The 24,867-nt window shown below is 43.5% G+C and overlaps 3 protein-coding genes across 6 annotated transcripts; 2 read left to right on the top strand and 1 right to left on the bottom strand.

The window, feature by feature from the left end:
* Nucleotides 1–1,375: 1,375 nt before the first annotated feature.
* Nucleotides 1,376–6,051, top strand: cdk5rap3 (CDK5 regulatory subunit associated protein 3). Its single transcript, XM_024386661.2, has 14 exons — nucleotides 1,376–1,526; nucleotides 1,982–2,027; nucleotides 2,115–2,246; nucleotides 2,360–2,460; nucleotides 2,556–2,604; nucleotides 2,928–3,106; nucleotides 3,297–3,433; nucleotides 3,541–3,685; nucleotides 3,879–3,989; nucleotides 4,151–4,229; nucleotides 4,370–4,458; nucleotides 4,716–4,921; nucleotides 5,560–5,731; nucleotides 5,838–6,051. Exons 1-14 carry the CDS (start codon nucleotides 1,521–1,523, stop codon nucleotides 5,901–5,903), a joined length of 1,518 nt encoding a protein of 505 aa, XP_024242429.1. The 5' UTR covers nucleotides 1,376–1,520; the 3' UTR covers nucleotides 5,904–6,051.
* A 5,077-nt stretch (nucleotides 6,052–11,128) lies between these two features.
* Nucleotides 11,129–14,237, bottom strand: si:ch211-194k22.8. 2 transcript variants are annotated; one of them, XM_042305386.1, is made up of 7 exons: nucleotides 13,887–14,237; nucleotides 13,673–13,768; nucleotides 13,192–13,251; nucleotides 12,961–13,066; nucleotides 12,616–12,857; nucleotides 12,181–12,367; nucleotides 11,129–11,825 (listed from the first exon to the last, which is right to left on the bottom strand). In XM_042305386.1, exons 1-7 carry the CDS (start codon nucleotides 13,962–13,964, stop codon nucleotides 11,671–11,673), a joined length of 924 nt encoding a protein of 307 aa, XP_042161320.1. In that variant the 5' UTR covers nucleotides 13,965–14,237; the 3' UTR covers nucleotides 11,129–11,670. The 2 variants fall into 2 exon arrangements, with proteins under 2 accessions (XP_042161320.1, XP_024242072.1); XM_024386304.2 differs by lacking the exon at nucleotides 13,673–13,768 and having other exon boundaries at nucleotides 13,887–14,235.
* A 2,908-nt stretch (nucleotides 14,238–17,145) lies between these two features.
* On the top strand, nucleotides 17,146–24,836 carry nfe2l1b (nuclear factor, erythroid 2-like 1b). 3 transcript variants are annotated; one of them, XM_024386664.2, is made up of 6 exons: nucleotides 17,146–17,374; nucleotides 18,864–19,705; nucleotides 20,372–20,593; nucleotides 20,728–20,781; nucleotides 20,936–21,094; nucleotides 21,188–24,836. In XM_024386664.2, the coding sequence occupies exons 2-6, from the start codon at nucleotides 19,151–19,153 to the stop codon at nucleotides 22,568–22,570; spliced, it is 2,373 nt and encodes a 790-aa protein (XP_024242432.1). In that variant the 5' UTR covers nucleotides 17,146–17,374; nucleotides 18,864–19,150; the 3' UTR covers nucleotides 22,571–24,836. The 3 variants fall into 3 exon arrangements, with proteins under 3 accessions (XP_024242432.1, XP_024242430.1, XP_024242431.1); XM_024386662.2 differs by having other exon boundaries at nucleotides 17,148–17,374; nucleotides 20,689–20,781; XM_024386663.2 differs by lacking the exon at nucleotides 17,146–17,374 and adding an exon at nucleotides 17,801–18,135 and having other exon boundaries at nucleotides 20,689–20,781.
* Nucleotides 24,837–24,867: the final 31 nt, after the last annotated feature.

Raw genomic sequence — 24,867 nt, 5'->3', positions numbered from 1 at the left:
ACCAGTGGAGGCTGGTGGGAGCAGCTATAGGAGGACGGGCTCATTGTAATGGCTGGAATGGAATCAATGGAACGGAGTCAAACGTGGTTTCCATTTGTTTGATGTGCTTGATACCGTTCCATTTATTCCATTACAGCCATTACAATGGGCCTGTCCTCCTATAGCTCCTCCAACCAGCCTCCTCTGACACACACACACACACACACACACACACACACACACACACACACACACACACACACACACACACACACACACACACACACACACACACAGCACACACACACACAAAGACAGCCAAATACAAGCAAGTAAATGTAACAACCATGCGATTTGAAGGGGACTTGTTGTCAGAATGCCCAACCCCTTTCAAGAGTACTGTTAAGTTACTGTCCCACTGGGCACACACTGGTTGAATCAATGCTGTTTCCACGTCATTTCGATGTAATGTGGAATAGATGTTGAATTGACGTCTGTGCTCAGCGGGGTCTTACAGTGAACTTGATAGGTGTGCAGCTTTCCAGTTGGTTAATGAATGCACTATTACAACCCCTCTCTTACCGCAAAACTGGATCTGTTTCCGAGTGGAAACAACTCGTTTTAATTGGCCTAAGCCATGTTTTCTCATGGCTATAGCCATATCATTGGAATAATATGCTGAAACAAAACACTGACAAGTGACATGGTAATAATTTGTCTTCACTAATGTGATTGGATCATTGATATCCTTATGTTTGCAACAATGTTTTTCCAGTTTCCATCCCTGTGTCGCTCCTCTTTTCAGTTCGCTGCAGCTAGCGACTGGAACGAGCTGCAAAAAACACTCAAACTGGACCCTTTTATCTCCATCTCTTCATTCAAAGACTCAATTAGGGACACTCTTATTGACAGTTGAAAAGACCTCAACAAAAATAAATGTGCATTCAACTTCTGAATTAATAGCCTGTCCACAGAGGAGAAATACAATGTGTCACCATTGCTCAAAGTCAGAGGAGAAATCACAGACAAGGAATTCATTCCCAGGCCTGCTTTGCAAGTTTGAATAACATTCAACATGACTTGGGAAATATTTGCTTACAGTAAACTATGACCATATCTAGGCCACTTGGTGATGTAGATCGTGTTTGGGTAGATTCATCAATGCTGGTAGGCTATTAAATAATAAATTAATTGTTTCATTCCAAAGTCCTGCATTGAGCCCGTGATTGAGCCCTGATTAATATCAGCTCAAGACATAAATTAAACCTGAGGGTACAACGCCCTCTGTTGGTAGACGTCATCCAATCCGGAACTAAAATATGTACCTATTAGAATCAGTCCTAAGTATGGTACAATTCCATTGGTTTATGAAAGTTCGCTTTCCTACCATCACGTTTTTCTATTGGTCCTTCGTCTGGTAACGTGTCGTTTTGGGTGTAAATAGTGGAATAGCGGATTAACTTGAAGAAATCGCAGAAATATAACTGCAATGTGCCAAGAATAATAAAAATCCAACAATTCCATGAACAGTTGAAGAGGCGATGGAGGTACATGTAGGAATATATGTTGTTTTTCTTCAGAACAATGGTTTGAAGACTGTTCAGCTTGGCCTGCATGGTCTCTAGTTACTTCTGCTGAACTGTCGACCAGTAAATATTTTGATGAATTGCTCTCCATTATCTTGTCCTCGCAGATTAATTCGTGCACGGTAGTGTCAGTAATTTACACGAACCCGCTACTATATATATATATATATATATATATATATATATATCCATATATTGATAACAAGCTAACGCATCTAGTTAGCTGTCAATGCTCACAGATTGTCAAAACACTCCTTTCCATCCATATGCGGTTGTTTATATCTAGACTTTCACTTTGAACTTTCCTATGGCTGCCACTGTTCACGTGAAAATGTAGGAGCTACAATTCCCCTTTCTTAAATGCAGCTGTTCAAGTAACGTTATTAGGCTAACATTTAACCTCATCTTCTCAACAGAATCTTCAAAATCTTCCTATTGACATACAGACTAGTAAGCTTTTAGGTAAGATTGGATATAGTAATGAATGGGACATTTTTCTACGAGTCTTTGGATTTCTGTAGCGGTACATTAACCAGCTATCCCCTGTAGACTGGCTGGTGGACCGACGACACTGCAGTCTGAAATGGCAGAGTGCTGTTATGAGCATCCGGGAGAAGATCAACGCTGCGATGCAGGACATGCCAGAGAACGAGGAGATCAAGGAGCTTCTCTCGGGGTCCTGTAAGTCCCTCACTCTCCTGACTGCTCCACAGCGACTATTCAGATAAACGCAGATGTCTGGTACTTGCCATTGACATACCAAAATATAATAGTGCTGTCCTTTGTTATTGCAGACATCCACTACTTCCACTGCTTGAGGATAGTGGACATCCTGAGGGGGACTGAGGCCTCTTCCAAAAACATCTTTGGCAGATACTCCTCTCAGAGGATGAAGGTGAAGTGACATACAATGTCTGACAGTTGTTTTTGTCATCGTTTATCCCCCAAGTAGCCATCTACAAACCAGTGTTCTCTGTTTTGTTGCTGCAGGACTGGCAAGAAATAGTGTCCCTCTATGAGGCAGACAATGTTTACTTGGGTAAGTATGAGATGAAATAGTGGGCTCATCTATGAGGCAGACAATGTTAACTTGGGTAAGTGTGTGATGAAATAGTGGCCCTCTATCCTGGTCGTGGGGATCCACAGGGTGTGCAGGCTTTTCAGCTATTCAATGGTTGAATGATTTGTAGTTTAGTGGAATTTAGTTTTTTTTCTCGTAAAACTGGGTTGGAATAAAGCCTCAGTACCCTGTGGGTCCATGCTCAAGACCGGGATGGAGGAACACTGATGGATGTATGAACTAAGATTTGAATATAGACTGAGTGTGACTGAGTATTGACTCTTCCCCGTTGTGTGACGCAGCGGAGGTGGCCAGCTTGTTGAGCCGCACTGTGAGCTATGAGGGTCCGGCCTTGAGGAAGCAGGTAGCCAAGGCCCAGCAGCTTCAGCAGGAGTTGAGCCGGAGAGAGACTGAGTGCCAAAGCTCTGCCGCGGACCTGAGGGAGCGCTTCTACGCAGGCTGCAAGCAGTACGGCATCATGGTGAGGACACACAGAGTGAAACGCTGTGGTATGCATGTGGTGAAAACAGAGGTACAGCATATGCATATGTGTTACGCTGATGAATAGGTACACTGATCCATACCTCAAGGCAAGGGTGCAGCGTGATATTCTGTATTTAAAATGGTACACTTTCCCTGTGCCTGGCTGACACAATTTATTTATCTCCCAGGGGGAAAATGTGGCTCGGGAACTGCAGGCTCTGGTGAAGGATCTACCAACGACTCTTGTGGAAGTGGGGAGGGACACAGCCAAGCTAGAGGAGCAAATCCAACTTTACACAGCCTTCACAAACTTTCTCTGTGACTGGTGAGTGTGAAATCCCTTCCAGGTTCTGTGGAAAACACTGGGCCTGGTTGGGTACGTCTTTTTGAATGGCATCAGTTGTTGAGTAAGAGTGTGTCGTCCTGCCACAGGGATGAGCCAGTGCTGCCCATGCTGACTTTCGCCCAAAAGAGAGGTAACCCCACGTTCTATGAGTGGCGAACTGGAAAAGCACCAGCGGTCATCGAGAGGCCTGTAATGGAGGAGGCGCCCCCTGATACGGTCACAGAGGAAACGGTTTGTTGATCTTACAAACACTCTATCTTTATAAGTTGGTCTAAAAGATGCCAGTGTCTGGGCTGCATCTTGAAACTAGTGTAAAATACTTTTAGGGCATTTGAAAATATCCTCTTAACTTTAAATTCACACACAATTCATTGTTACAGACACCGTCAGCATGACGTCTTACTATATCTCTTTGTCCATTCAGATTGACTGGGGTGACCTGGGGTGTGGGACAGGGACAGAAGGGACACAAGATATGATCACGGTGGAGGATGGAGGAGTGGACTGGGGCATCAGCCTGGAGCCTGGCTCTGAGGTAAGAGTTAAGAGAACATACATTTTGTTCTTCATACATTTCTGTATGAACATTTTAGTGTTTGCCATGAATCTTATTTTCTTACTTACTTTCTAATCCTCTTTGTGGCTTGAGGCACATAAGATGCCTTTTATCTCTCCATGTGTTTTTTCCCTCCATAGGGCACAGATGCAGGTGTCATTGATTGGGGAGAGAGTGAAACCCCTATAGAAATTGAGATCTTAGATATGGGCACGGACTGTGAGTATTCTTACCTTTTTATAACTGTAGCTGTAGACAAAAAAAAAGTTTCAGAAATTCTACTGCGCAATGTATCTTCCGCATGGTAGCAGCACATTAAGAATGTGAAATGTGACCGTAAACTATGGCCGTGTGACCAGGTCCTGAGGGTGTGGCCAGGGGGGAGGATGCTCTATCAATATTGGAGACCCCACAGACCCGCAGCCAGTACATCGACGAGCTGATGGAGGTAGGTAACCATCCGGCTCTAATGCACAACCCTCTGGTGTTGTATGACAACTCTATTGAAAGATTTTGACAAGCCAGTCTCACTGTAATTGTGCATTTATCAGATTATGCTTTGAAATGCGTGGTATTGAAGTGCGTAGTATTACCTTTTACCGTCTTAAGATTGCAATGTACATGGCGAGTTGGTCTTAGCGCACCATTGTTTACTGACTGGAGATGAGAGCGCAGACTGAGCCAGTGTGGTTGTGTGTTGGGCAGTTGGAGGTATTCCTGACCCAGCGGCAGAGTGAGATGGGAGAGGAGGGCAATGTGGTGGCCATGTGTCAGTTCCAGCTGGCCCCCTCCATCATCCAGGGGCAGACCTGCCAGCGCATCCAGGAGATGCTGGCTGAGGTGCGCCACCTGCTGGAACGGCTGACCAACCTACGGATGCAGCACCTCTTCATGATCCAGGCCTCGCCACGGTGAGTCTTCAACACAACACTACAACTGTCAGCTTCATCAGTAGCATACCACCCTGCTTTACCAGCAGCATACCACTGCTGGCTTGCTTCTGAAGCTAAGCAGGGTTGGTCCTGGTCAGTTCCTGGATGGGAGACCAGGTGCTGCTGGAAGTGGTGTTGGAGGGCCAGTAGGAGGCACTCTTTCCTCTGGTCTAAAAAAATATCCCAATGCCCCAGGGCAGTGATTGGGGACACTGCCCTGTGTAGGGTGCCGTCTTTCGGATGGGACGTTAAACGGGTGTCCTGACTCTCTGAGGTCATTAAAGATCCCATGGCACTCATTGTAAGAGTAGGGGTGTTAATCCCGGTCTCCTGGCTAAATTCCCAATCTGGCCTTCAAACCATCACGGTCACCTAATAATCCCCAGTTTACAATTGGCTCATTCATCCCCCTCCTCTCCCCTGTAACTATTCCCCAGGTTGCTGTTGCAAATGAGAACGTGGTCTCAGTCAACTTACCTGGTAAAATAACGGATAAATAAAAAAGTAATCTCTATCATCTTCTCAAACCTCTACAACAACCAGTATTGCCATTAGCTGGTTCCTTGTAAAGGGTATTCAGGGGAACTCCCCATGCTGAGGCGGTGTGTGTGTCCCAGGTACGTGGAGCGTGTCTCGGAGGTCCTGAGGCAGAAGCTGAAGCAGGCAGACATCCTCGTGCTGAAGCGGGCCACACTGGCCGAGAAGAGACAGGAAGCTCTGGAAGAGCAGGCCACCCTGGAGCCCCGCATCGACCTCCTGGCTCAGCGCACCCACCAACTCCACAAACTGGTACTGTCCATCTGTCTCTCTCTCGTATGTCTCTGTCTGGTAGATTACAATGACGACGGGCAAGTGTGGGACCCACCTGACCTGTGACTTGTGTTGTGTTTTACAGATCGAAGCGGACATTTCAAAACGCTACAACAACCGGCCTGTCAACCTAATGGGAGTCAATGTGTAGCTGTTGTAGTTCACCCAGATTTGTGTAATCGCCATAGCTCCCTAGAAAAAAAATTATGTTTGATTTGATGTAAAGGTGTGTTGTTATGAATACTTTTTTCATTATCTGCTGTAAACAACTCTTCAAATAATATACTGACATTGTTGTACCTGTTTTTAAACCGCTCCTAATGTTGCTAGGCAAGATAGATGTGAAACAGAAATAAGAACACTCAGGAGTGAGTATACACATTCTGCACTTGAATGAGATGCACAATGTCAACTCCCCCTACCGTTACACAATTCTTGATCTAAACCTCAGCTTTCTCCTTGAGCTCTTTGTTACTGCAACCTAAGATTCTAACATGTTGTGATCTCCTTTTCACCCCTGGGCAGCTAGCTGCATAATCACACTCCCAAAACTCATGAAGATCGCAAGGTTGAGAGGCTAATGGCCAGTATCATTGAATCTCAACAGATGGATAAAGGGGAGGGAGAGGAGGGTAGATGTCCTTAGAGGGGTTTCTTTTGATATCACACAGACAAAGAACACCACTTATGGATAACGCTGAGGCTGAGTCAGTATTGTTGAAATGATCTGCACTGTATCCCAATATCGATGCATGTTATTGTCATGCAAATACCCTAGATGGTGGTGATAAGCAGTGTGTACAGTTCCCCAGAAAAATCCAATGGAGACGAGAATTTAACATTTATCAAACCAATCCCACATTAGAACAATATCTCAATTTCATGTAAATATGTTAAAGTTTCTCATTAGTTAGTTAGTCAAGTTTGATTATTTTATAGAAATCAATTTTAATCAGCCTCCACAACAATGTTAAGGACCCTGGGACTGAACACCTCCCGCTGCAACTGGATGCTGGACTTCCTGACGGGCCGCCCGCAGGTGATGACGGTAGGAAATAACATATCCTCCACGTGGCCATGCACGACTCTAACACCATTAAGTTTGCTTACGACACGACGGTGGTAGGCCTGGTCACAGACAACAATGAAACAGCCTATAGGGAGGAAGTCAAAGACCTGGCAGTGTGGTGCCAGGACAACAACCTCAATGTCAGAAAGACAAAGGAGCTGATCATGTACTACAGGAAATGGAGGATTGAGCACGCCCCCATTCGAAACGACAGGGCTGTAGTGGAGTGGGACGATAGCTTCAAGTTCACTAAAGATCTATCATGATCCACACACACCAACACAGTTGTGAAGAGGGCACGACAACACCTCTTCCTCTGGAGGCTGAAAAGATTTGGCAATATTTGGCATCTACAGCTGTACCATTGAGAGATATTGACTGACTGCATCACCACTTGGTAAGGCAACTGCTTGGCATCTGACCGCAAGGCACTACAGAGGGTAGTGTGTGCTGCCCATTACATCACTGGGGTCAAGCTCCCTGCCTACTATTTTTGTTCAGCATAGTTAGTCCATGTAGCTATTTGGCCATCTGCATTGGCCCTTTTCCCACAAGCTTTTTGACTCGTCACATACGCTGCTGCTACTGTTTATTATCTATCCTATTGCCTAGTTACTTTATTCCTAGTTATATGTACATACCTCAGTTTCCTCATACCCCTGCACACCGACTCGGTACTGTCTTGGTGTGCAGGGACCATGTTAGTTTGTTGTTGATGTGGACACCAAGGAACTTGAAGCTCTCAACCTGCTCCACTACAGCCCCGTCGATGAGAATGGGGGCGTGCTCAGTCCTCTTTTTCCTGTAGTCCACAATCATCTCCTTTGTCTTGATCACATTGAGGGAGAGGTTGTTGTCCTGGCACCACACGGTCAGGTCTCTTACCTCCTCCCTATAGGCTCTCGTCGTTGTCGGTGGTCAGGCTTACCACTGTTGTGTCATCTGCAAACTTAATGCTGGTGTTGGAGTTGTGCCTGGCCGTGCAGTCATGAGTGAACAAGGAGTACAGGAGGGGACTGAGCACGCACCCCTGAGGCGCCCCTGTGTTGAGGATCAGCGTGGCGGATGTGTTGCTACCTACCCTTACCACTTGGGGGCAGGAAGTCCAGAATCCAGTTGCAGAGGGAGGTGTTTAGTCCCAGGGTCCTTAGCTTATTGATGGTGGCACTATGGTGTTGAACGCTGAGCTGCAGTCAATGAATAGCATTGTCACATAGGTGTTCCTTTTGTCCAGGTGGGAAAGGGCAGTGTGGAGTGCAATAGAGATTGCATCATCTGTGGATCTGTTGGGGCGGTATCCAAATTGGAGTGGGTCTAGGGTTTCTGGGATAATGGTGTTGATGTGAGCCACGACCAGCCTTTCGAAGCACTTCATGGCTACAGAAGTGAGTGCTACGGGTCGGTAGTTGTTTAGACAGGTTACCTTAGCCTTCTTGGGCACAGGCACTATGGTGGTCTACTTAAAACATGTTGGTATTACAGACTCGGACAGGGAGAGGTTTAAAATGTAATTGAAGAGACTTGCCTGTTGGTCAGCGCATGCCCGCAGTACACATCCTGGTAATCCGTTTGGCCCTGCGGCCTTGCCAATGTTGACCGGTTTAAAGGTCTTAATCACATCGGCTGCGGAGAGCCAGACACTGCGGAGAGCCACACAGTCTTCCAGAACAGCTGGTGCTCTCATGCATGTTTCAGTGTTATTTGCCTCGAAGCGAGCATAGAATTTGTTTAGCTCATCTGGTAGGCTCGTGTCACTGGGCAGCTCTCGGCTGTGCTTCCCTTTGTAGTCTGTAATGGTTTGCAAGCCCTGCCACATCCAACGAGCATTGGAGCCGGTGTAGTTTGATTTGATCTTAGTCCTTTATTGACGCTTTGCCTGTTTGATGGTTCGTCGGAGGGCATAGCGGGATTTCTTATAAGCTTCCAGGTTAGAGTCCCCCTCATTGAAAGCGGCAGCTCTTGCCTTTAGCTCAGTGCGGATGTTGCCTGTAATCCATGGCTTCTGGTTGGGGTATGTACATACAGTCACTGTGGGGACGGCATCATCGATGAAGCCAATGACTGATGTGGTGTACTCCTCAATGCCATTGGAAGAATCCCGGAACATGTTCCAGTCTGTGATAGCAAAACAGTCCTGTAGTTTAGCATCTGCTTCATCTGGCCACTTTTTTATTGATCTAGTCACTGGTGCTTCCTGTTTTAATGTTTGTTTGTAAGCAGAAATCAGGAGGATAGAATTATGGTCAGATTTGCCAAATGGAGGGTGAGGGAGAGCTTTATTTGTGTCTCTGTGTGTGGAGTAAAGGTGGTCCAGAGTTTTTTTTTTCCCCTCTGGTTGCACATTTAACATGCTGATAGAAATTTGGTTAAACGGATTTAAGTTTGCCTGCATTAAAGTCCCCGGCTACTAAGAGTGTCGACTCTGGGTAAGCGTTTTCTTGTTCGCTTGTGGCAGAATACAGCTCACTCAATGTTGTCTTAGTGCCAGCCTCTGATGGTGGTGGTATGTAAACTGCTACAAAGAATATAGATGAAAACTCTCTAGGTAGGTAGTGTGGTCTACAGTTTATCATGAGATACTCTACCTCAGGTGAGCAATAGCTCGAGACTTCCTTAGATATCGTGCACCAGCTGCTATTTACAAAAATACATAGTCCGCCGCCCCTTGTCTTACCAGAAGCCGCTGTTTTATCCTGCCGGTGCAGCGTATAACCAGCTAGCAGTTGATAGTGTCGTCGTTCAGCCACATCTCCGTAAAGCATAAGATATTACAGTTTTGAATGTCCCGTTGGTAGTTTAATCTTCCGCGTAGGTCATCTATTTTATTGCCCAAAGATTGCAAGCAGAATGGAAGGAAGTTGGGGTTTATTCGATCGCCTACAAATTCTCAGAAGGCAGCCTGCCCTCCGGCCCCTTTTTCTCCACCTCCTCTTCACGCAAATCATGGGTATCTGGGCTGTTCCCGAGAAAGCAGTATATAATTTGCGGCGGCCTCGTCAGACTCGTTAAAGGGAAAAAAGGATTTTGCCAGTCCGTGTTGAGTAATCGCAGTCCTGGTGTCCAGAAGTTATTTTTGGTCATAAGAGACGGTAGTGGCAACATTATGTACAAAATAAGTTTAAAAAAAACAAGTTACAAACAACACAAACAAAAAAACACAATCGGTTGGGGGCAAGTAAAACGTTTGCCTTCTTCTCCGGTGCCATCTTACAAACCGTGAAGAGGGCACGACAAAACCTATTCCCCCTCAGAAGACTGAAAAGATTTGGCATGGGTCCTCAGATCCTCAAAAGGTTCTACAGCTGCACCTTCGAGAGCATGGTTGCATCACTGCCTGGTATGGCATCTGCTCGGCCTGCGACCGCAAGGCACTACAGAGGGTAGTACGAACGGCCCAGTACCTTACTGGGGCCAAGCTTCCTGCCATCCAGGACCTCTACCAGGCGGTGTCAGAGGAAGGCTCTAAAATTTGTCAAAGAGTCCAGCCACCCTAGTCATAGACTGTTCTCTCTGCTACCGCACGGCAAGTGATACCGGAGCGCCAAGTCTAGGTCCAAGAGGCTTCTAAACAGCTTTTACCCCAAGCCATAAAAACACCTAATCAAATGGCTACCCAGACTATTTGCATTGCCCCCACCCCCCCTTTCACAGCGCTGCTACTCTCTGTTATCATCTATGCATAGTCACTTTAATAACTCCACCTACATGTACATATAACCTCAACTAACTGGTGCCCCCGCACATTGACTCTGTACCGGTACCCCCTGTATATAGTCTCGCTATTGTTATTTTACTGCTGCTCTTTAATTACTTGTTACTTTTATTTCTTCTTCTTATCTGTATTTTTTTTAACTGCATTGTTGCTTAGGGGCTCGTAAGTAAGCATTTCACTGTAAGGTGTAAGGTGTACCTGTTGTATTCGGTGCATGTGACTAATAAAATTAGATTTGATTATTACCTTTATTATTACGTGTTATGACTTTTCTATTGTTTATATTTTCTTTCTCTGCATTGTTGGGAAGGGCCCATAAGCATTTCACTGTTAGTCTACATCTATTGTTTACTTAGCATGTGACAAATAACATATGATTTGATTTGAATGTATTATAAGCATACTGATAATTCTAGCAGTGGAGTGGACAGATGTTGGGCCTCTGTAGCCCAAAAGTCTAGGGTTGCCAAGGCAACTGGCTCAGTGTCCCCTGCTGTTGTCACTCTTCCTTGGTCATTGATCACCTCTCATCTCACCAGCTCTCTCTGCTGGCATTGTCTGTGCACATACATACCCTCTTTAAAATATAGTAAATATATTTTATTGATAATGCAGGATAATGGAAAAACTTCAAATTTCCAGATATATTTTGTTCAATCCAATCAACTATCAGGTTGTCATTGCAAAAAAACAACACTAACTCATCATGGGGCTCATCATACAGTTAATTTTCAAAGGCATTGAGAATGTGCTAACACTCGTTCAGCATTGATTTTGCAAGGGCCAATGTTTTGCAAATGACTATCTTAAAAATACAAAATTCAAAAACAATTGGCATTTATTTATAATCGGGACATAAAGTTCACATATGCTACAGTATTATGCTTTATCTAGATCTACAGCAACCAGAGGCCAGGGTGAATGCAAAGTTTGAATTCATGTTTGACTGAACTGAGGATAAACTTGCGTTCTGCATGATCATCTATTCAAATCTCAACCTCTCACAAACGTCAGCAGTCAAACATGGTTCATTGAAGTAAAAAAAAAAAAAAAAGTTAAATATTACCTCCATACATTTGTCAATTATCCATAATCAGATATTGCACCTTTGATCCTCAACAAAATCCATGTTAAACACTACGTTCTGGGGCAGGGGAGGTCAAAGCTGGAATCCATATTACCCAACAGTGGAGGCTTCTTCATCAGCCTCTTCGCCTCGTTCTGCAGTTTCTGCCGGATGTATCCTTTAATTTCCACATCTGTCTTTCCAGGAAAAAAATACTGAACTGTCCCTGGAAATAGTCACATGAAATGTACATTTGCGTGCGGAACTCCCTTAAACAGAAATTATTACAGTTGTGCATAACACGTGTTTTTTTCTCTCATGTACGTCTATTCATAGAGGTGGTTGAAGGTTAGAAAACTAGGTCAGGAACAGTTAGGAAACATTGACAATACAGTTATTATGCAAGTCAAAACCAAAGGCTACAACGATTGTAGATATTTATTTAAGACATTCCAACTATCTTTTTCAAACAATAATCAAATAAACATTAGCCTAATAATGCATTTTGCACTGAACCTCAGTGTTCTGTGCTGTCTTTATTATGTCTCCCAATAAGGTATGTTGAGGGAAAGACTGCTTACTCAGTATGGCCTGGACCTCCTCAGTAGGGAGTGCAGGTTTGGTCTGAGACCTCTTGTGGTACACCAGCCCTGAGATGGAGTGGGATGCTAGGCAGTCCCTCTCATACAGCCCTCGCAACAGGTCATTGGTCAGTTTCTGAGCTGTAGTGCCAGTGTTGCACCGTTCCAACAACTCTGGGGTAATGAACTGAGGACAAAATAAGATGTGTATATGTAAGACTTGGGGACTGACAACCAGTTCAAAAGAGGCAGGGCCAAACCTGCGCTCCCTACTGAGGAGGTCAAGTTTTTAAAAAAAATTTACACCAAATATTCCATCAGAAAAATGAAAATAAGTGTTATTTCTGGTAGAACCTCATCCATTTATTTAAATGTTTTATCCCATTTCGTGCCTCTTGAACATGACCAAAAATCAGTGTAGTGGTTTATCTGTACCTTGGTGAAGAGTCCATCCCTATGGTGCCTGTGTAGTTTCTGGGGTAAGGCCCCCTGTTTCTCCCACTGCCCATTCATCCCAGTTGGGCAGGCCAGTAAATCTGGGGTCATGGCATCTCCACTGACAAGTCCTACAGTTAGGCTAGGACGTGATGCTTGGACAGATGTCTTGCTGTCCTCATTCGACCACCTCTGGGTCTTTTCTATCAGGGCTTTGAGGTTTCTGGACAGCTCTCCACAAGCTGTTGAGTCATCCACACAAAATGTCCTAAACATTTAACTTCACTCTGGATCAAATGTGTAAAGTTTCAAGAGGATTTCATTCATTCATTTTAATCCCCTCACCTGTAAGACACTGAATTTGGTCTTTCAAGCTTTCCATCTCTCTTTGCATGCAAATCACCATAGGAATTAGTTTCATCTTTGAGTATGACTGCAGAAACTCAGACTCCTGCCATGACCATGCAAAATCAGAATTGGATGTTGGATATTGGAAGGAATGTTCAAGATAACATCACATCACAAATTGTCCACATCTGTACAGAAAGAGTGGGTTGTGTGTGTGTATAGGCTTACCTCTGTATTGGAATTGCTGTCCCTCATGTGATACAAGTTAGGACTGCCCAGCTCAAAAGCCTGTAAAAAAATAGGATTTCAAAGTTTGTATACAATCATCCAAAGGTTTAACTATTTCATTACCATTACGAACTTTCTCTGAAATAAGACATTGACAAGTAACTTTCAAAGCCTATTTCATGAGATACCCATTATAACAGGAAAACATAAAAAAATGACTACTTTGAAGTTGTGACATAAAGTAACAAAACATATAAATGCACACTACACTCAGTCCAAAAAAGAGCCGCCTTTTGTTCAATGGAGAAGCAGTTAATTTCATACCATGTTTTACCCAGTTGTTCTCCATGCTTGCACCCCAAGCCTAGTGTCCATTGGTCAAATCACAGCTAACAACAACATATGCCATACATGGTGGTGCATTTATTATAGAATAGACATGTTTCAAGATATACAGTATGTAACTGTATATGTAACAAACCCGTATCCACTTCTGGAAGCCGACTGAGGATAAAGAATTTTCTTCGACTGTCTCTTTATCAAGATACATCTGTTTTCTTCTTTTCTGCGCCCCATGCTTTTAGACAGTTATGGCATGATAAAGTTAAAACACGTTTATTCAAACTCACAGCACAGTTGTTAATATTTTAAGATCAAAACATTTTATGACAATAGGCTACTCTTACAAAGCTTACATCTACTTTTTGAGCCCCGTCTTCATCTTCTTCACTTTCGTAGTCAAGGACTCGTTTCGCCTTTGATTTCCTTCTCATATTTCTATTCCATTAACTGCCTTGCAGAAAAACTGTGGCCAGCATACTGCACGTGTTCAAAATATTGGGGAAGACTGATAAGTGAAAGTGTCCTGGGTAAACCGAAGAGGGTAACGCAGGATGGGACGCTTGCTGTATTTCTTCTACTCCAGAACCATCGTGCGAAGACATTCCCTTTGATGCCAAAACAGAGAGAGGGAGTGAGGATTTTATACACTGAGGCGTAACGTGGCACTGTTAAGTTGTAGCCGTGAATGATTCGATAATGATTTGTATCCCTCTCAAAGTTACATTGTACCTTTTGCTACCTAATACGTCACTTTGGGTGATGATAATCAGAAAATTACTTTTGATTTTACCAATAAGAATTGGAAGAGTATTTTCATTCCTTTTTCTTTCTATTATAATTATTGACACTATCAAAGCATACTTTTTTTGATGCATGTATGCATTGCATTAAACAGTCAAAGCAATACTTTTGTTGAGAGATGATATGCTTGTGTGGTGATGTAACTGAGAAATTCGTCACAGTTTCAGTTAATTTGCTACAAATTGATAGTTCATAAACATATTTTCTTGAAAAGAAGATGCATTCTTTGAAATACTGGTTGATTGATAGTTTAGAAAAAGACCATTACATTCACAGAAAAGACTAAGAGAAATATGTATTCATAGTGTATTACAATGGCTTTACTGTATGTGCCACAAAATACAAAGAGCATGTATGCTCTCCAAAATAGATTTAATGACACATCATGATGCATTGGAGCAATGTCTGCAAGCCAAATTGAAGTTGATAACTGTGATAATTTTTTTTATTTTTAACAACTTTTTGTCCACATCCTGGATATGTATCAATCCAATCTTAATTAAACTTTTAATAAATTGTAAAAACATTTTTTTTTAAACGTTAATTAAACAGTGGATGTTTTGCCTGCTTAAATGTGCTCTCTTGTGATCTGGTAGCATCCATCCATCATGATCACTCACAAAAATCCATTGTCCTTTACTCAAATACCGATTTTGTCTCTGTGGAAATTAACTGGAGGTCTCTTTGAGTAACAAAACCTATGAAAGTATGAATTATCCCAATAAACTTCATAAATTGGAGATGGTGTGGAGATGAAGATTAGGTTATTCAACCAACTTGGACAGTCCTGGACTGCTCTTCCTGTTCCACTACCTCACTGTTGGGTTAACCCTTACCTGTCACACCCTGATCTGTTTCACCTGTCTTTGTGCTTATCTCCACCCCCCTCCAAGTGTTGCCATCTTCCACATTATCCCCAGTGTACGTATACCTGTGTTCTCTGTTTGTCGGTTGCCAGTTCGCTTTGTTTCGTCTAGCGTTCCAGTGTTTTACCCGTGTTCCTGTCTTGCTCTACTGTAGTTCCTGTTTTCTAGCTACCCTGAGCCTGCCTGCTGTTCTGTACCTTGTCACACCACCCTGGATTACTGGCTTCTGCCTGCCCTGACCCTGAGCCTGCCTGCCATTCTGTACATTTCGGACTCTGCTCTGGACTACTGACCTCTGCCTGCCCTTGACCTGTCGTTTGCCTGCCCCCCTGTTTCTGTAATAAACTTTTGTTACTTCGAAACTGTCTGTATCTGGGTCTTTTCCTGAGCCTTGATACTACAAAGTTGTGTTATGCACTGACTGCTTCAGACTCAGAGTGATAGTTGGACACGAGAGCAGGATACATGGCAGACACTGTAAAGACATACAGACAGTAGAGTTAGAAACATGTATTTACGTGTCATTCCACAATGATACAATAATACAAAATGCTGATTTTTTTCCCCTCATTAAAAACAATCATAGTCAAACACGTTACAGACGTCATCTATATTGCATTACCACATCTGCGGTCACGTCTGGCTCAGTTGGTAGAGCATGGCGCTTGCATCGCCAGGGTTGTTGGTTTGATTCTCACGGGGGACAGTAGGAGTTACTGACAGAACCATGATGACTGTTCATTCTCTTATAGCTCTATGCTCAATCTACCTAGTAGTACGTAGACTTTGTTTAAATTCCGCTGTCTGTATTATGTCTCTAAATGTTGTCTACCACAAGCAGCAACATACAGGTATCACCAAGTAAAAATCTGACTTGTGTGTAAATGTACTTGACAAATAAATAGTGCTTTTGATTCAGATAATGGAAAACCTTAATTCTATTTCTAGGGGTAAACCTACCCTATGCCAGATATACCATGGTATTATTAACACAAATTACAGGAACACGTGTGTATTTAGGCCTACACACAAAAGCTCACACAAGATTTTGTCCCTATGGCGTGGTCTCTGTGGGAAAAGGTGTGATATAACGTGTAATGAATGAGCCATATGACTATGAGGGGTGTCAGGTAGCTTTATCATTCTGCCTCTGAACAAGGCAGTTAACCCACTGTTCCTAGGCTGTCATTGTAAATAAGAATTTGTTCTTAACTAATTTGCGAAGTTAAATAAAGGTTAATTGTAACAAATGAGCCTATAACTTGAAGTGCATTTTTATTTTTATTTTACCTTTATTTAACTAGGCAAGTCAGTTAAGAACAAATTCTTATTTTCAATGACAGCCTAGGAACAGTGGGTTAACTGCCTGTTCAAGGGCAGAACGACAGATTTGTACCTTGTCAGCTCCGGGGTTTGAACTTGCAACCTTCCGGTTACTAGTCCAACGCTCTAAACACTAGGCTACCCTGCATGTGAAGCCTCAACTACAAAAATTATAAGTTTCAATCAAAAGTTATATATTTCTAAGCAATTTATCAGGCATTCTTAAGAAGTTATGTTGGTAGTTGTATATCTTATCTCCTGGATCATCCAGCAGTTTGGGGATTAAAATAAGAGGACAAACATTATATAAAACACATGCTGTTCCACAGGCATAATATCCTATGCATAATTGTGAAACCAGTTGTTCACTTTCTGTGTGAATTATTATATAATTAATAGGCCTAGCCCCATCCTATTTCTGAAACGAATTTGACGTTTAGCCCACAAAAATCGATTCATTGTATAGAAAGGGCTGATTGTTGTATTCGATTTCTATTTTAAATCTATAATATGACATGAAGTTGAATTTTTTTCAGTCTAACTAAAGTTAATTGATTTGTGAAGCCAGGGATTAAATTCGGTGATTTTCACTGCTGTGATGAAAACATGCGCCCTAGAATATTCTACGCATGCTCTGTGGGAAGCCTTGTTTTGGCGTCAGACGCGCTGCTGCTAGCTAGAAAATTGGAAATATTGCAAGTCATGGTGGGCCATTCAATGGGGGGAAAGGGTGGATAATGACTTTGGGTAATGCTTATAACACATATGAGAGAACTCTTCTGGATTCAGATAATGGTTATAGAAGTTGGCCGACTTGTGGGCATACAGGCAAATGTATAAAATCTTCACGCGTAAGTATGAAATAGGTTTTAGCTAGCTAGCCAACTAGCTTTGTTAGCTAGCTACAGAACGTTAGATTGCGTTAGCTTGTAGCTAATTGTGCTTGTGTTTTTTGACAAGCGACTTAAAGTTAGCAGATGGATTATCTGCTTCTTGTGTCTACATTTATTTGATTGGCAATACAAAACATTGTTTAAAATACATTGTAACCGTTACGTTAGCTAGCTAACTAACGTTACATTTTAGCAATTTATCTTTCCCCGTTGCTGTCACATCAACTTCCCGCCCCAATCTTTTCCCATTGGCAAACATTTGTGAGGATCCCATGTTGTGCTTGTGCCCTTGTTTTGTTAATGGTTCACCAGCCTGTCTGTTGTCACTGCGCCACTTGTTGCTAGGGAGGTTGCTTGATAGCGGAAGTGAGCGCTATCAACACTTCCCACTGGAGTCAGGACGATAAATACCGTTGGATGCTAGCTATGATTTTGTTAGGTTGCCTACTTTTAAACACTATTGATGTATAAACTGATGCATCGTTTTTATTGGTATTAATTTAATGTTATTTTGTATACATCGGTAAACTGGAGATCTTGAAAAGAAAATGGATGAGAGGGAGACTGCAAGGGATGGGTGAGAGGGAGACCGCTAGGGATGGGTGTCAGGAAGCGTAGCTACTGGAGGAGAACCCAAGAGACCCTCCCTCTTTCACCTTCACAACTATCTATTCCTGCACTGGCCTTGGTGATCCATTTCAGTTGTTCTGCATTGTCAGGTTGGCTTGTCTATTTGGTCTTCATCTTAAATTGGGGTTGAGGTGCAGTGTGTCCTCTAGAGACAGTGGCCATTAAACCTTTCCGTGGGGACTCCAGTTCACAATTTAGTTGTAGTCATGAACTAGCTCCCCTGATTTACCTAGTCAAGGGTTTTATGATTAGTTGACATCTGGAATCAGGTGTGAGGTCCCCAAGGAGGAAAAACCACTGCTATAGAAAGTGAAGATGTAATGGTTTGCTGCTAAGAAGTAGGGTTCTAATTGTTCTCTCCCATAGAAATATGTGGAATGTGAGACTTTTTGTTATCTCATTTATTGCCTCTGCACTGGCAGTGCATATGATTGGTTTATGGTTACGAGTTCAGTGTGCATTTTATTTGGCAATTCATGTTGGTTTTATCAGTGAATTTGGTCATCTTAAAACATGTGTGGCTGACAAGCCTATTTGTTTCAACTTATAAGGCCATACTCACATTTCATTTGGCCTAAACAATGTTTGATGCATTCTGCAGCTTTTATGAAATATTATTTTGACATTATGTAATGTAATCTTTTTTTCTGTGACTAAGTGAAATTTGATGGTAGAACACAGGCTCAGGTTGACCTAAACTTATTTACTCAAGTTCATATTTTTTTTGATCTTGTCATTACATTTTAAAGGCATCAACACCTAGAAAAGGATGTTTAATTTGTCCTTGATCTCTCTCTCTCTTTCTCTCTCTGTGCAGATATGGGAGGACTTACTAATGGGGAAGACCAAAACATGACCTAGAAAACAGTTCAGCCTTTGACTGATATTGGACTCCCATACAAGACCACAGAAACCCTCTACATTCTATTCACATCATAAGCAAACACCAAAAGTCGCTCTTCACTTCTGTCATATCTGCAATTTTCATACTTTCATTCTTTATCAGTCAATCTCAATATCAACTATTGTGGAACTCAATTTTTCTGTTTCTATTTATTTTTTACTTATTTTTTTTACTTTCACTTTTTGTTCCTTTGTAAAGAAATGCTTTACCTGAAAAAGTACTTCACAGAGGGCCTGATTCAGTTCACCATCCTCCTGAGTCTCATTGGGGTGCGGGTGGACCTGGACACCTACCTGAGCAATCAACTGCCCCCACTGCGAGAGATCATCCTAGGCCCCAGCTCGGCCTACACCCAGACGCAGTTCCACAACCTCCGCAACACGCTGGACGGGTATGGCATCCATCCCAAGAGTGTGGACCTCGACCAGTTCTTTACCACCCGCCGGCTGCTGAACCAGGTGCGCCAGCTAGATCGCCTGTCAGTGCCCAGTCCAGAACTGAGCACGTGGCTGGTGCACCGCGACCCTGAGACTGTGGTGTCCGCCGCCAGCCAGCCCAGCCCCAGCATCACCCTGGACAATGGGACCGGCCTGGAGGACGTGAACAACTCCGAAGCCCCGGTCATGAGGGGGGGCGGCGGAGCACCTGAGTCCACCTACAATCTGAGTGGAGAGGACCGAACCCTGGGAGCTGTGGCCCCCGAGGACAGCCAGGAGCAGGGCAACAGGGAGGGCAACGCTGACCTCACCAAAGAGGTAAGAAAGCATGCAATGATCTCACCTCTACTCAGGATCACAAGACTAGGGCAAGCTGAGGCATGGCACGTCTATCGTAATGTACAGGGATATATTACTAGGAGCTTACTGTATTTAGCTGTCAGAGACCCATTGTATGTCTGAACCTTGATAAAACACAATTGTAATCAAATGGAAGTTTTTTCTGGCATTGTGTAATCTGCATTATTATAATGTCATTTTTCCTACATTAGAATCATTCTTTCCCCTAATAGTCACAGGACCACCACTCAAGACGCATTGTGGTTTTAGGCCAAACACTAAGCCATTGTTAAAGCTCTAGAATGAACAGAGTCTCCCACTGGAGTGGAATCACATGCTTTTATGGTAATTAAGTGGCTACAGTTGAATCAGTGGGCTTAGCTTCAAGTTACATGATCTGAAGTTTAAATCTTATGTATATCGCCACGTGTTGACCTACCTGAGGATGAAAATATCATGTAAAGCCAACCATATCACAGCTGAAGCCATCTTTTGGCAATTGCACCACAGTCAAGTAGTTCTCTCTCCTTGACGTGCTTTTGATTTAGAATTAAGTTGTGTAAGACAAGATGGTGTACAACTCAATCAAGAGGGCACTTTTCTTTGTAGTCCTGACATCTTTCTCATCTGACATGTCTTTTTCAGGACATTGATTTGATTGACATCCTGTGGCGACAGGATATCGACCTTGGTGCAGGACGGGAAGTGTTCAACTACAGCAGCCGCCAGAAGGAGAGCGAGGCGGAGAAGCTCAGCCCAGAGGAGAAGAAGGAAGGGACAGAGGCACAGGAGAGCTGGAGGAACGGAGTGAACCTTCAAGAGGTTCAGCCTGTGGATGGAGAGACAGGGGAAAGCATACCAGAGCAGGTAGCTAAGGGCACAGATTGTGTTTCATGATCCTGTGTCCACTGCAGTTGATAGTTAAGGGAGTGACCTCTGTGCTGTCTGCCCCTCCCCCTCAGCTCACAAGCCTTGGCTCTCAGACCTCACTGTCTCTGCAGGAATGCCTGAGGCTGCTTGAGGCCACCTTCCCTTTCGGAGAAGAATCTCCTGAGGTAAAGACATTTGCAAGTTGTCTCAGGAGACAGAAATGTCTTCATTTAAATTAAGTTAAACAAACCATGATATTAGAAAAGGTAGATTGACTTTATGGTCTATTATAATCTCAACATGTTTGTGAGATAATTTTTAAGGTAAACATCTTATCAGTTCGTAGCCCCTGTAGTCACTGCTGAGCTTGCAGTGGCCAATGAAGAAGCTCCATCCACATCTCTGGGGCTGCCACTGCCTCCCCCGTTGCCCCAGCCTGTGCCCCAGTTGGACCTGGAGCAGCAGTGGCAAGACATCATGGCTATCATGGAACTACAGGTTTGTACTTGTGCTTTAATCACAACTGGTTCTCCCAATAAATATATATTTTTGTTATTAGATGTTCTCTAACCAGGTTTTTCCTCTTTGAAGGAAATGGAGGTTAACAACACCTCTGAGAACTCCTTCCTCAGCACTACTTCCAACAGTGCCAATACCAGTGGCAGCACAACTGAGTCAGGCTCGGTTGAAAGCTTTGGACTTACTCGTTCCTCCACCCTTATCCACCAAGATGTCAGCCTTCACCAGGCCTCCCTCCCTAGCTGCAGTCAGGATTTTCCCACGCTTTTCAATCCAGAGATTGATGGCACTGGCACCCCACGCCCTCCCTTGCTTAGAATGTCCTCCAGCGTCAACTCCTCCAGCGTCAACTCTACATTCGGAGCCACCAACCTGACTGGACTCTTTCTCCCACCGCCTCTAAACAGCACCAACAACATCACTTCGACCCCAGTTTTGCCTGACCCCTTCAGCAGTCTGCTGGAGGAGTCTATGCTGGATGAGATCAGCCTGCTGGACCTGGCGATGGAGGAGGGCTTCAGCCAGGCCCAGGCCTCTCAGTTGGAGGATGAACTCGACTCAGACTCAGGCCTCTCCCTGGACTCCAGTCACAGCCCGGTCTCCCCGAGCAGCTCTGAGACCTCCTGCTCCTCTGCCGCCTCCTCCTCCTCCACCTCTGCCACCTTCTCAGAGGAAGGGGCTGTGGGATACAGCACTGACTCTGAGTCAGTCACCGTGGAACCAGAAGAAGGTGCTGTGGGGGGCTACCAACCCGAATTCAACAAGCTCTGCCGCATGAGCTATCAAGACCCTTCCCAGTTCCATGGGCTCCCTGAGCTTGACAACATCAACCACAATCACACTTACAATTTACCACTGTCTTCCCCGTTAGATGAACACCCAGAGCTACCGATTCCCACTGGCAAGAAAATGGGCCGCGAGAAGCAGTCGAAGCTTCAGCCCCAACAGGACTTCCTGGACAAACAGTCGAGTCGCGATGAGCGCCGGGCTCGGGCCATGAAGATCCCCTTCTCAAATGAGAAGATCATCAATCTGCCTGTAGAGGAGTTCAACGAGCTTCTGTCCAAGCACCACCTGAGCGAGGCCCAACTGGCCCTAGTTCGCGACATTCGTAGACGTGGCAAGAACAAGATGGCGGCCCAGAACTGCCGGAAGCGCAAGCTGGATACCATCATCAACCTGGAGCAAGGGGTGCACGACATGCGTCGTGACAAGGCGCGACTTCTGAAGGAGAAGATGGAGTTTATTCGCTCCATCCGTCAGATGAAGCAGAAAGTGCAAAGCCTCTACCAGGAAGTGTTCACCCAGCTTCGGGATGAGGAGGGCCGGCCCTACCCCCCCAGCGAGTACTCACTCCAGTACAGTGCTGACGGCAGCGTTCTGATCATGCCCCGCAACATGACAGATCAGCAGACCCGTAAGCCCGACAAGAAACAAAAGGACAAAAAGAAGTGAGGAGGAAGCTGCTGCCCTTTCTTTCATTTTGCTAAAATCACTAAGAACGATTTCTGCAGACGCAAGAGGTCTTTTTTTCTTTAAGAAGATTCTTGTGAAGAGAAACATAGCATTGTTGACTACTCTTCCTGCATTAGGTTTTTTTTCCCTTTTCTTTTTTGGTTCCTGCGTTTTCTCTGGAAAACGACTTTGAAGCAGTTCTTCATTTGAGTACTGGATTTATTGTTTAGGTGGGGGAAAATGAATAAACAAGGAAAATAAGGGGTTGAAAGGATTCTCTGGATCCTATGGCACCAGCCCAGTGAAGAGGAAGTTGATAAATCATGTTATGAAGTGAAGGGACTGGTATCAAGTGGAGTTGAAGAAAAACAAACATTTAGTCAACATGAAATGGGGTGTAAATTCCAGCCCATTGTTAGTCAGCGTCGAACAGATTGTTAAACCAGATTTCTTGCTTGGGCCTTGATGTGATTGGTGGAGTGTTTCTGGAGTAAGTAGAAGAGGAAAGCCAAGAGAAACTTGAGATAAAAAGCAAGTCCATCATCTGGGATACCATTATCTTATACCGCCGATAATAACCAAATTTGTATGGTTCACTTCACTTGTTTTCTAGGCAAATGTCTAGGTAGTCTTGACACTGCACTCATTCAAAATGTTTGTATTACAAACACCATCGTTTTTGATTGACCAATGTCATTGACTTTGAGTCTCTTTGACATAGAACTAGGACACTGGAACACAAAAAAAGAGAGGCTTGGAGAGTATTCTTGGGCTAGCCATGATGGTGGAGCATGATGGGTGTAGGAGATGGGACATTGAGGAAGAAGGCACACACTGCATAACAAATGTAACAGCTTCTGTATATCTATACATAGCACTGTAATTTGTCCTTCTAAGGCTTGGCTGTATGCATCGTGCCGTGTCTCTGGCTATCCCTCTGCCACAGGTTTAAGGATGAGCTCTTCTGGTCATTTTGTTTTAGTTTTCCACAATTTCTCATACTCTCCAGAATAAGATAGGTTAGAGGTCTTGCTTGATATCATCTTAGGTCTACTCCCTGCCCTTATTGCATCACACACCGTGTGTTGTGCCTGTAAACCACGTTGCAGGACAGGGAAACTCACAATATTGATTTGTGATAGGCCATTTTTTGCAGGAACTACTGCATGAACTGCAGCCCTGTGGAAGTTTCGCCTGTTAATTACTAATCGTATGCACCCATCTTTACTGTCATTAACATTAAGTTGGTTGGTTTTCTTGTAAGGTGACAGAGATAAGCAGTTTGTCTGTCCAGTAATTACAGAGTGGTAGTCTTTGAAAGAGTAACTTGGGGATGTTGTCATTATATTTTATAGTGATCTGAAGCAATGGACAAGATTCAGTTGATGAATAGCCTAGTTGTCAGCTGCAATAGTTTACGGGTCATTCATTTGTGTCGTTAGAGAAGTCAATCAATTGAATCGAACTGACAAGAAGAATGTGTGAAGTGAGCACCTTGTTTTCGAATGCCTTTGTTTCACAAGCACATTTTATACATTTGTTGGTTTTACAAACAAAGGTTATTGGACTGTTTTCATTATGTTAGAAGTGCTATTATCTGAGCTTGTGTTTTATTAGGGTCAAAAATTGTGTTTTAGCATGTACCCCTAACAACAAAAAGATGATTAGTATTCCATTTAATGCGGCAGAGATGGCTGTTTAAAGAGAATTTGAGTACATTTGAGAGCCCCAGATCTACAGTAAAGGGGGGAAAATAACTAAGTTGCTGCAATGATGAGGATGACCTATGTTCTTATTCATTCACATAACTTTCATTGTTCTTGTTATCACTAACCTGAGAGGGGAGCCAAGTAAAATACATTGCTTTGAATCAAATGTTTCATGCAGTACTAATACTTTTAGCAGGAAATACATTTGGGGCGTCTCAAAATTTAAATGAAAAGAAATGAGACTGCTGTTAAGTTGTTAGTTCTTGCACTTGAGAAAACGTTTGACATATTCAGACATGCAACGTTCACCTGCATTGCAACACAATGCTAAACCCACTAAGTTATTACTACTCTTAGCGCACTGCATTTGTTTGTTCTGTAAATATTTAAATGTTTCATGTTTTGTCATTATTTCTGTAGTTTGTGTGTTTTGCACAGCCTTCTCACCCCTGCTTTGGGTTTGGTTGTGCAGTTTCTTTGGTTTACTTTAAAATATTTGCTGGCAATCTGGGATTGTTATTTTATTGATTTAATAAAGTGTTTTTATTTTCATCTGACTGTGCATCATTTGCGTTATTAATAACAGGA

This window comes from Oncorhynchus tshawytscha, linkage group LG24 (assembly GCF_018296145.1).
Source record: "Oncorhynchus tshawytscha isolate Ot180627B linkage group LG24, Otsh_v2.0, whole genome shotgun sequence".
NCBI classification, from domain to species: Eukaryota; Metazoa; Chordata; class Actinopteri; order Salmoniformes; family Salmonidae; genus Oncorhynchus; species Oncorhynchus tshawytscha.
This window is presented reverse-complemented; position numbering and strand designations above follow the sequence as displayed.